Source organism: Sinocyclocheilus anshuiensis, unplaced genomic scaffold (assembly GCF_001515605.1).
Source record: "Sinocyclocheilus anshuiensis isolate Anshui unplaced genomic scaffold, SAMN03320099.WGS_v1.1 scaffold2417, whole genome shotgun sequence".
Classification (NCBI taxonomy): Eukaryota; Metazoa; Chordata; class Actinopteri; order Cypriniformes; family Cyprinidae; genus Sinocyclocheilus; species Sinocyclocheilus anshuiensis.
The window spans coordinates 122557-135461 of NW_015552731.1; the positions used below are offsets into that span (position 1 = coordinate 122557).

Below are 12905 nucleotides of genomic sequence, written 5' to 3' on the forward strand. Positions count from 1 at the left end.
GGATGGATGGATGGATAGAACAATAGATAGACAGACAGACAGACAGACAGACAGATAGATAGATGATAGATAGATCTTTGACTCTTTCTATTTATAAATATTGTAAATAAACAATTTTCCATATATTTATAAATATTGTAAATAAACAATTTTCCATATATTGCAAAAAAAAATGCACATTTGTAAAATTGGTTGTAAAATTTATAAATGAATACATACACACACATATATAGAAAGTGAACATTTTTGTATAAATAACAGACAAAAAAAACCTTTTTCTTTATTCTATTTAGAAATATTTAGAGAAATAAATAATGCATATACTGCAAGAACGGTTGTAAAAGAAATGAATTAATATATGTACATAATGCAAATAAACAAATTTTGCTATAATAATAATAATAGTTTTATTTTACAGTGCAACTATGAAATTACAGTACTAATATTTGTCTGTCTTAAATTCTTTATTTTCAAACGTTCAGCCAACAAAATTTTATTTTGATGAAAAACCAGAGGAAACCCTAGCTGTAAAACACCTGACCATTAATATTTATTTGATTTTATTATGTTTTTATTCATAAATTTGATTATACTTACAAATTTAAGGCAGTTTTAAGTTGTTTTATTATGATTATTATTAATAAAAATAGTAAACAAACCAAGAAACATTACAGTAGTAATATTTCTTATTATGATACATTTCTTTAGTGATAATAGTCATATCTCTACTGTAAAAATTAATATTTAAGAAAAATGTAATAATAACAGTTTTAAGTTGTTTTATTATAATTATTATTAAGAAAAAATAACACATTACAGTAGCAATATTTCTTATTATGATTAATAATTTTAGTAATAATAATCACATTACTACTGTGGAAAAACATACTGTGCAAATATTTAAGAAAAAAAATAATGAAATAATGTTTCACTCCTAAATGCAGGTTAAAGTGACTCTGAAAACACCGCTCACGTGTAAATGAACATAGTGCTGCGTTTCTCTCTGAAACACACAGTGCATATATTTATTTAACTAAATCGCAGCCTTTGCCATTTGATAATCGCACTAAGCCATATTGCGTTTTTGGTTTTATTTTGAGTGATCATGTCCGTGTAGTCGACTCTCTCCTGACAGGCAGCAGTCTGCATATCAATGCATCTATTATTGTCCTTGCACTCAGTTCTGAGTGTGTTAAAGATGGCATCGCCATGGTAACGGAGTGGGAAACTGGCATCATCACTGGTACTGGATGCCACAAACCAGTCGACGGCTGCTGTCTGTTAGACAATTCATGGTGCATTTCATGTATTTGTCTCAGATGTTTCTCCTAAAATTCCTTGGGAGAAATAGTGCCTTATTGTCATATAGCTTTACAATTATTAGCTTGAAAGAAATCAGTGAGAACTGTTTGAGTTCATACCAAGATCTCTGTATGAGATTACTGGGCTCTTTTTCTCAGACTTCAGTAAAAGACTCAGTTTGCTCTCCATTTAATTTCATTACTGATTAGGAGAAGCAATTGAGATGTTAAAGAGATCTTCTGTGTGATTTTTCTTTCTTGTAAGTTATCATGTATGGAAGCTTGTGTCCACTACAGAATAAAAAAGTAATTACGACTTATCTCTTTTAACTCAGAATTGCAAGATTTAAACTCAAACTCAGAATTACAAGAAAAAACAGAATTGCGAGATATAAACGAAGAATTGCAAGATATAAACTTAAACTCAGAATTACAAGAAAAATTGTAGAATTGCAAGATATAAATGCAGAATTGTGAGATTTAAACTCAAACTCAGAATTACAAGAAAAAATAGAATTGTGAGATGTAAATGTAGAATTGCTAGATATAAACTCAAATTTAGAATTGCGTGATTTAAACTCAAACTCAGAATTACAAGAACATTTTGAATTGCGATATATAGTTACAATTGCGAAATATAAACAAATTCAGAATTGTGAAAATTAAACTCGGACTCAAAATTACAAGAAAAAACTTTAAATTGCGAGATATAAACGTAGAATTGCGAGATATAAACTAAAACTCAGAATTACATGAACAAATCATAGAATTGCAAGATATGAATTTAGAATTGCCAGTTATAAACTCAAATTCAGAAGTACAAGGGGGAAAAAATAGAATTTGGGAAATCTAAAGATAGAATTGCGAGATATAAACTCAGACTCAGAATTACAAGAAAAAATGTAGAATTGTGAGATATAAACTCAAACTCAGAATTGAGAGATAAAAACTTAGAATTGCGAGATTTAAACAAACTCAGAATTGAGAGATATAAACTCACTCAAAATTACAAGAAAAAAATTTGCGAGATATAAACTTAGAATTGCAAGATTTAAACTTATAATTGTGAGAAAACAGCAGAATTTTGAGGTTATATTTCACAATTCTGTTTATATTTTGCAATTCTGACTTTTTTTCACAGAGAAACCAGAAGTCCAACTTGTGAGATAAAAGTCGCATTTACCTTTTTTAATTGTTTTATTCTGTGGTGGAATTAGGCTTTTATAATAATTCTGTACATCTGATGCGTTTAAATGAAAGTGAGCTCAGTGTTGTGTTTGAGTGTCGTCTGTGTTTGTATCATGGCTTTCAAAGCCGCACACCACGATCTCTGCGGGAGACCAACTCCTGCTGCTCTGAGCTCTTCACCAGCAACCAAAGCAATATGAATATCAAACACACACACACACACACACACACACACACACTCACACGCTCTCTCTCTCTCTCTTTCTCACACACACACACACACGCTGTCAGCGGCCATCAGCGTGAAGCGCAGTCAGAAACAACCAGAAATAACTCGAATCATGCTGCTGATCAGCTCCTCAGGGAGAGACACAGAGGGCATCTGAAGTGAAGTTATTTCAGGAAAGCTGTGTATGTTCAGTCTGACTCAGATGTCAGTGCTAGTTAAATTTTGAGTTTAGGAAGCGACTCAGAAACTGCAGTTTGACAACTTGTACAGTAAAGTACTGCGTATAGAGCCAGTTTCATTTGTACCCTGCACTAGAATGATTACAAAATGCATGATATGACGTAGAATTGTGAGATTTAAACTCAAACTCAGAATTACAAGAAAAAAATAATAGAATTGCATGATGTAAATGTAGAATTGCGAGATATAAACTCAAATTTAGAAGTATGAGATTTAAACTCAAACCAAAGTCCCTTTCAAGGAAAGTCTGTTCACTCAGCGGCCATATTAACAACGCCTCCGGGCAGCTCAAACAAGACCAAGTCCTATCTAAATGAATGGGGGAATCCTGAAATCTCATAAACTGCTTGCTGAACTCACAATTAAATAACATATTTCAAATCAGCAACATCTGAAATGAGCTGCCACATGAATGTTGTTTCTTATGCTCAAATAGCATTTAATAAGCTTATTTTTTCAGGCTAGACCAGCCAATGCGTATAATAATGCGCTTAAGACTGCGCATGCGAATTGGCTGGTCTAGCCTCAGGTTTCTATTGGAACCGGAGCTTCTAACAGCCACTGCAGTGATGCAATGACTTTACTGATCAGCTCTTTCAATTTAGGAGGTGGGACTATTCCGCCATAAGTATAGGAGTGAACCGTCTTTGTATTTCTATAGTCTTTGCTCAAACTCAGAGTTACAAGAAAAAATTTGAATTGCGAGATATAAACTCAATCTCAAAATTACAAGAAGAAAAAAACAGAATTGCGAGATATAAATAAACTCATAATTGCGAGATTTAAACTCAATCTCAAAATTACAAGAAAAACATAGAATTGCAAGATATAAACAAACTCAGAATTGCGAGATTTAAACTAAATCTCAAAATTACAAGAAAAACATAGAATTGCGAGATATAAACAAACTCAGAATTACAAGATATAAATGCAAATTCAGAATTACAAGAAAAAACTGTAGAATTGCAAGATATAAACGTAGAATTGCAAGATTTAAACAAACTCAGAATTACAAGAATATAAAAAAAGAAAGAAAATGATTTTTTTTTTAATTGAATGAATTTTTTGGGTTACACTTTATTTTAAGGTGTCCTTGTTACAGTGTAATTATACATTTAAGTACTAAAATATAATATAATCAGATTAAAACATTTATATTTAATAAATTTACATACACATTTTAACCTGTTTAACTGTATAGATTTTTCCAGTGTCCAGTAATTTAATTCATTTTTATAAAAAATTCAATTGAAATAAAATAATAACATATTCTTTTGGTATTTTATAATAGTGTGTGAGTGTGTATATAACACATTAAGGGTATCAGTCAGTGCTGTTTTAGTATATTTATATACTGTTATAGTATTTATTCATATTTTCAATTTGCTTTTATTTTTTATACTTTTTAGTTTTCATTTAAATTTTAGTTTACGTTTTAGTAATTTTGTTATTTTTATTATTTTTTTCTGTTTATTTCTGCTTTCATTTATTTTTAATTCAGTTTTAGTAATTGTAGTACTTATTTTTTATTTTATTTTAAGTTTTAGTAATCTTATGTGCTTTTGTTATTTTTATAATTTTTTTCTGTTTATTTCCGCTTTAATTTATTTTGATTTCAGTTTTAGTAATTGTAGTACTTATTTTATTTTATTGATTTTTAAACAAATCATCTGAATGAACCAATTCACTGCGATGCATGAAGCCAGTGTTTTTTAAAAGAGAGAGATATTTTTTTGTCACTGTTTGCTGCTCATCAGACTGAGTTTAATGATTGTCTCAATACAGCGAGTAATTTCCATTACACAAATGAGCTTGTTAGTGAAACAGCTGTTCTGTTTTGAAACCAGCTGATCTACAGTCACACTACTGTAATGTATAGTTATGTTGGGTTAGTAGCGTCACTAGTTTTGGTTAGTTGTGTCTGAGAGAGACTGAGAGCCGCTGGAGCAGTTTTCCACACATCAATCACTCCTAATGTAATCAAGTCGCGTCTAATCGAATGCAGCCGATCCCACTTCCACTGCATTTACACACTTAATATGAATGAATGACGGGAAGCAGCTCAGTGCTCCACATCACAGCTAATCACATTCTGTGTGTCTGTATGTGAACACAATCGCTGCAAACACTCTTTCTGCTTCATAAAGCCTCTAGAAAACAGTTTATATTCTACATACTTTACATAGAGTTTATATTCATGACGATTTCATATATATAATTATCTTCTCCAGTAATATATTTCAAATAAAATAGTTTTGAAATAAATAACAATTACATCATGTTTTATGTATTTTATAATTTTTTCTTTTCATTTTTCATAATTTCCTTTTTTTTATTTTTTATAAATAAATTACAATATTTTTTCATGATGATAATTGGATACCACTCATTGACTTAAACATGCAACATAGTTGTATTTTTTCCCCTTTATTTTACTTTTTGCATGAAACATTTTTTGGTGTTTTTTTTTAAATGATTTTCTAATTGCAGATCACACTTTTATGTCATTTCAGAACAAATACAACAAATACAATATATATATACACATCATGTAAATTATAAATTATTATTACATATCATGTATATATATATATATATGTATATACTGTATATAGCCAAAAGGCAGAAAAATGTTGACATTTATTTTCTTTATTTATAATATTTTATTATAATTACATAATTTAATATAATAATTATATAATGATTTTAAATATTTGTAATAAAATTAAACAAATTTTAAAATAATTACATAATATTTTACAAAATGTTCCTAGATTTTTTTTCTCATAATCTTCCGAATGTGTTATACTTTTTTTTAGATTAATTGTATTAATTCATAATATTTTAAAATATTAATGAATATATAAGACTATTAATTAACTAATATTCCAACCCATCCATAATCATAGACTGCCATTTCACATCAAGATTTTGATGATTTAAATGTCCATGTTGTTGTGATATTGCTAGTAATTAGCAGATGCATTTATGAAAGTCCTTTTAACATAAAATCATGCATTTACAAAGTCAAAGAGTTTTATTTTGTTAAATAACCTTTTAATAAAAGCGTCTTATAATTGCCAACCACTGAGCTGCTGATCATATTAACACAGAAATAAAAGTTGTGACATTTTCACTGATTTATATCAGTTGTAATGTGAATATTTAATAAGATTGTGCCTAATTTGCATATTTTAAATTGTTAAAGTAGCAACGCAAAGGAAATGTAGATGTTATGTATATTCTAAAATGGTTTTATTAAATGCAAGTAGATATTGACCTGTAATATCACAATGTACAAGCAGTTTTACCGCAGTAACGTCAGAGAAGAGATGAGAGAATCTGCCATCATGCGTAAAAATACAATCTGCCTCTAATTAGCCTGTGATTAGCCCGCTGTGTGTGTGTGTGTGTGTTGGTCTGTAATCTAAACGCACTCAGAAAACACCTCATGTCAAGAGAAACAGCTCATTCAAACTCACACACAATGACAGCAAACGACAGAGCAGCCAAAACGGAGTGAAAAATGACTGAACGTAACCATAAAGTATGTTATTATGTATGTTATAAGTATGAGATTTTAGTGCTTGATCCCCTCGGATGCCACACCCATTCCGGCCTCATTTGCATATAAGCCACACCCATCTGTTGTGTAGCCACGCCCCTCTCACCTTCTGTTTCCGCCTCTCTTTCCTCTTGTCTTCTGTGTCCTGCAGCATCTTCTCTCTCCACAGATCGAAGAAGTACGACGGGTTGGTGTAGAACTTCAGCCCTTCCTTCCCATCATCCCTAGAGACAGACGCAGATCAGGTGTGTTCAGTGATGCCGTACTACACACCGTTCGTCAGTGAGAGTAGTATGCAGTATGTGTAGTGTACACAGAGTTATCTGCATGTATGAATGCTACATTTGCAGAAATGTGCGGCACAGAGAACATTAATGGAGTGTTGAATCCCATAATGTAATGCACTTGGCTTGTAATATCAGATCATTTTAAATATCTCCTCTTTGACTTAGTTGATTGGACTGTCAAAATGCATGCGATTTTTTATACTAAATTTAATTGAAATAAAAATAATGACAATGTGCTTTAATATTATTAATATTTTATATAATAATATACATGTATATTTCATGATGATAAATGGACTGTCAAAATGCATGCCATTTTATACAAAATTTTATTGAAATAAATAAATAATAAATAATGACATAATATTTTATATATTGTATATTATTATTTGTATTTTAAATAATAATATACATTTATTTTATATTATATTTTTCATGATGATAAATTGACTGTAAAATGTATGTCATAAAAACTCACTTAATTTTTTTCATAAATTATTCAGAAACAAGATATATGTTATTTTGCATTTCAAGTTAATGTATTTTGATTTAAAAATTTAACACTGCAAAACAGGACAAAAATTGAGTGAAAACTAAATTTGTATTAGCATTTAGGCTGATTCAGTGATGTTAAATAATATTTTTGACTTGAATAAAACTAGTTAATTTAGATGTTTAAGTTGCAATTTATTTCAGTGTATAAGAAACACCTGCAAGGAACATCTGAGAGATATTCGATATCCATTTAATTTACTGGAGATACAAAATGACAAAATGATATTACATCTTGTTTTCTGAAAATTATATCAAAATTAAATGAGTTTTGCTTAAAAAAATCCATCAGTGGAGTAAAAAAGAACAACTTAATTGAAAAGGAAAACAAGACTATTTTTCTGACCCCACTGATAGATTTTTTTGTCTATTTCTAAGTTTAAAAAACTCACTTAATTTTGATACATTTTTCAGAAAATATCATGTAATATTTTATGCAGTTTTTTTGCTGACTTTTTTCATTGCATACTTTGGTATCTTGACAAATTATTATCTTGGTATGTTGGTCTAAATTCATGCATTCAGGTTGATTCATTGATGTTAAATAATATTTTTGACTTGAATAAAATGCAATTGTTATTTAAACAGTTACATGAAGAGTTAAATGTATGGAAGCATATGGGTAGCAAAATTCATTTTGAAATGTAATATGCAAAATGACAATGCATTTCTTTATTTAAATTGACATTTTCCCATACATACAGTATGTGCAACATTTAGCACAAAATGAGAATGAAAATGAAATTATATAATTTACATTTGCCATTTTCTACACTAGTTTTAATATGTAAATTAAAAACATATTTTAATGCTTTATAAGTTGCAAAATTAAAAAGAAATTGTATTACACAAATTGATTAGATTTTTAAAATGTCCAAGCAAAAACTGTAGCAAAATTATAATTTAAATGCCATTTTTCCTAAATGCATTTAGACTTACAGGTAGGACACTTGGCATTGCATTGTCATCGTGATACCGCGTGATAATTGTAGCAAAATGCAGTGTGAATTGGACAATAGGTCATGTTAAAATGTTTTTAATTTACATATTTAAAAGTAGGAAATGGCAAATCTAAATTATATAATTGAATTTTCATTTTGCACTAAATGTTGCACATATGTATGGGAATATGTAAATTTAAATAAAGAAATGCAATGCCATTTTGCAAATTACATTTCAAAATGAATTTTGATACCGATATGCTTCCATATTAAATGAGATTTTCAGGTTGTCATTTTTTTCAGAACTGTGAGTGAAACACTCAAGTTCATCGCTGTCTGATTGCAGTTCATGTTATTTGTGACCCTGGAGCACAAAATCAGTCTTAAGTCGCTGGGGTATATTTGTAGCAATAGCCAAAAATACATTGTATGGGTCAAAATTATTGATTTTTCTTTTACGCCAAAAATCATTAGGATATTAAGTAAAGATCATGTTCTGTGAAGATATTTTGTAAATTTCCTACCGTAAATATATCAAAACTTAATTTTTGATTATTAATATGCATTGCTAAGAACTTCATTTGGACAACTTTAAAGGTGATTTTCTCAATATTTTGATTTTTTTGCACCCTCAGATTTTCAAATAGTTGTATCTCAGCCAAATATTGTCCTATCCTAACAAACCATCAATGGAAATATTATTTATTCAGCTTTCAGATGATGCATAAATCTCAATTTCGAAAAACTGACCCATATGACTGGTTTTGTGCTCCAGGGTTACATTTTAGTAATACTGAGGTCAGATGAAAACGTCGCCGGTGTGATGATCTGTCGGGTCTGATGTGTGAATGTGGTTCTGACCTGTAGGGTGTGAGGATGTTCAGCGGCGGAGGTTGTTCGCACAGCTCGTATGTCTCCTGCATGGGGACGGGAAGAGACTGACGCTCAAACAGCTGCTGGTCCTGGATGGTGGAGCTGCGGAAGGCCTTCCTCATGGTGATGTCCTGAAGAGACACTGAGACAAACACACAGCATTCGCTGACTGCCATCTGCCTTTCTACAGGTGAGGCTGTACATTTTCTTGAAACACTTACCAGACTGACACATGTACACACCGTGTCTGTAACAACACTTACAATGTACAAAAAAGAAAACGAAACAAACAAACACTAGGGGCTCATATTACATGAAAAGTGTCTTAGTACAAACCAACATTAGGTTAATACGGTATGTACTTTGGAAGTTAGATTTAATAATCCATTGCAAAACAGTAACAACCACAGCTGTAAGGGGTTAATATAATGCACATTAAAATATATTTTAATACCTAATCAAGAATTTTGATCCTCCTCTATTATATTGTTAATATCCTTACATTCAATAAATAATCAAAACCGACTCCAGATTTTCTTAATTTAGCTTCTTTACCCTTAAGAATATACAGTAGGTTATCTTTTTCATTGCAATGCATGAAGATATTTCTCTTAACCGACGAGTTATGGTAGGCCTTTGTCTTTTTCCAATAAATGGCAATGAGCCTTTTGGCATGTAAAATGCACATGTCTATCAATACTTGATTATCATTTTTAATATTCCAGTTATCTGGATGAATGCCAAGAATGAAAAACCCCCGGATCTAATGAGTCTGACTGAATTAAAGGGATAGATCCTATCAGTGTTGGTAAGGTTACAGATTACAAGTTACCCTGTTTAAAATGTAATAAGTAGTGTAACTATTTCAATTACTTTATTAAAGTGTTGTAACTTATCATATTTGATTACTTTGCAAAATTTCTAACAAATGTTTTCAACTGATAATCATTTTGAAACATTTAAAGCAGGCAGCGTTAACCTTACAGTAGTGATCAACACTGATTACGCTCAGACTTTCAAAAGCCTTCATCACTTGAGATTTTTAGAAATCACAAATTAAGATTGGGGTCAGTACCATTTTTTTTAAATGTGGCCCATAATGACTAATTGACCTGTATATTGTTTATGCAGAGTCCAAACTTCACAGAAAATGGTGCAAATGTACATCAGGACAGTCTGAGTAAACCTGCCAAATCTCATTGATTTACAGTGTTAGGGGGCGCTATAACATAAGAAAATGGATCAAGGAAAGTTACATTTTCTAATTGAATTTATCAGTAGGATCTGTTTTTCAAATATGGCAATTGTGATTATTATTGTTGGACTTTTATTTAATATTTTTATATTGCTGTTGACGCTATTTTTGGTGTGTGTCTTTTTTCAAAATTTCAGGTTTAATTCAGTGTGTTACTTGCCATTTCTTTGTAAATAATTGTGAAATTTACTTGTAATTTCTGAGTTTCTACACCAATTGTTGGTGAAAAAAATGTTTTTTTTTTTCAGTAAACTTGAGTGTTACAGAGATTTTACTTCAGTTAAGTTTCTTTAACAAAACCTTTTTGTAAAGTGAAGTAAACTCACTGTAATGCACAACCTTGGGTGCCATTTATCACAATTTAAGTCGCAAAACAATCTCATTCTCATGCGGTCAAGCTTTTTCTCACAATGTCAAGAGTGTGTTTGGTGCTTCAAGTTTGTGTGTTTGTCGCTCTGCACTTTTTCTCATTTCTTTGTCTTTTCCTCATATTCAGGTGTATTTCCATCACTCTTGTGTACAAACCACTTTGTTTCTCCTTTGCTGAAAAGCAGCTGGTGACACTGAGGTTGATGGGAAATTAAAATGTAATGAAATCATTTGAGTGGCAGAATGCGGTGGCGCTGTCTGATGTCAAAACAATCACAGCTGAAGCGAGAGCTGCTATCAGCGTCATTGTAATCGTCTAATTGTCCCAATTACTGTCAGACAATACAGGACGATACTTACTGCTAGAGTAATTTATGCTAATGAAGTAATTTTGCATGCAAATGCAATTGATCTGTTGTATGACCAGTGTTCAGGGTCTGCCAATTATGCTTTATTTTTTTGTTTTATTTTTTGTTGTTATGAGAAGAATCTACGAATAGAACTTATGCGTGGTGTTTGTTCACTCAAGTATCATTACAAGTGCTCAAAATGCTCAGACTTTCACCTGGTGGATAAAAAATGGTAGAAAAAGACTCTTATCTTCAAAAAATATGCAACTTTTTAAAGTTCTTTATAAAGTTTAAAGACATTTTTATGGTATTTTTATCTGTTTTGCAGTTTGAAAGACATGATCCGTGTGAACAGAGTCATAAGGCACGAGCTGCATAACATCTCAAGATTTGCTCCTTTTGTGTTCCTCAGATGAATAAGCTTCATGTGGGTTCGAAGCGACACAAAGGTGAGTAAATGATGGTGGCTTTTATAGGAAAATCTTTACATGCTGTCGATATCTGCAGAGAACGGAGCGATGCGGATGAATGAAGACTCTTGCAGAGCTTTTATAGCCGTGGCTCCTTTCATACTGACGTGTTTCTAAAGGAAAGAGCCGTGAATCCAAACCCTCTCAATGAACTCAATGTGTGTGTGTGTTTATTAGCAGCTCTTCATCAATATCATCTGCGAGCAGAAACAGCAACATCTTTTTTAATCTGTTTTCAGCGATTTCTCTCTTTGAAATCTTCTCCAGTCCTTCAGCTTTTCTCAAAGTCAAATAATTCAGTCAGTGTTGTTTACATATGTTTAAATATTCAGATTCATGTAAAATGGCATGTGGGAGATTCATGAACACATCTGACAGGAACAAATCACCGAATTGATTTTAACGGTTCATTGAAATGGACACTAAAAACGAGTCACAGAAATGTATTAAAAATATTTCATTACATGCATAAACTTTCAGTCATCTCATAAACTTGTGTTTATTTTATTAAGACAACATTTCTTGTTTTTAAAATTATACAGATATTAAAAACTAATTAAATGATACTATAAATGATGAACTACAATTAAAGTGAAAACAGAAAATATAAACATTAAATCTAATTTAAAATAATAATAAAAACTATAATAGTATATATCAATGATAATAAAATAATACTGATTCATATCAGGTTATTATTATTTTTCAATTAAATTTACTTATTTGCCTAATTTTAAAATATGTAATAAAAATGTGTGATAGTGTGTGTGTGTGTATATATATGTATGTATATATATAATAATAATAAGAAAGTGGTGTGAAAAAGTTTTTGCCCCCTTTCTGTTTTTTTTTTTTTTTTGCATATTTGTCACACTTAAAAGATTCAGATCATCAAACAAATTTTAATATTACACAAAGATAACCCGAGTAAATACAAAATGCAGTTTTGAAATAATGGTTTTATTTATTAAGGGAAAAAAGCTGTCCAAACCGGCCTGGCACTACGTGAAAAAGTAATATTAAAAGTAATATATTATATATATATAGTAAAAAAAATTGAAAGTTGCAAATAAAACGCTTCGTTGTAAACAGTGTTAATTTCGTCAACGACATTTTTTTCACAGACGACAATGAGACGATAACGAACTAAAACTCTTTTTGAACGACAAAAACTATGACGTAAATCTATTGACATTTTCGTCAACGAATAAAAACGAGACGAAAATGTTAGGGAGGGACGATTTGGGAAGAGATTCATTCAGAACGAATCTGCTGCGTGGTTCGG

The 12905-nt window shown here is 30.7% G+C and overlaps 1 protein-coding gene across 1 annotated transcript in view; it reads right to left on the reverse strand.

The window, feature by feature from the left end:
• LOC107667835 (wiskott-Aldrich syndrome protein family member 1-like) overlaps positions 1-12905 on the reverse strand; it is a 35834-nt gene that overhangs the window by 15111 nt on the left and 7818 nt on the right. The window contains exons 3-4 of the mRNA XM_016459555.1: positions 9165-9318; positions 6630-6747 (exon numbers count right to left, since the gene is read on the reverse strand). Coding sequence (XP_016315041.1) covers positions 6630-6747; positions 9165-9318 — 272 coding nt within the window. The remainder of the gene's footprint in view (positions 1-6629; positions 6748-9164; positions 9319-12905) is intronic.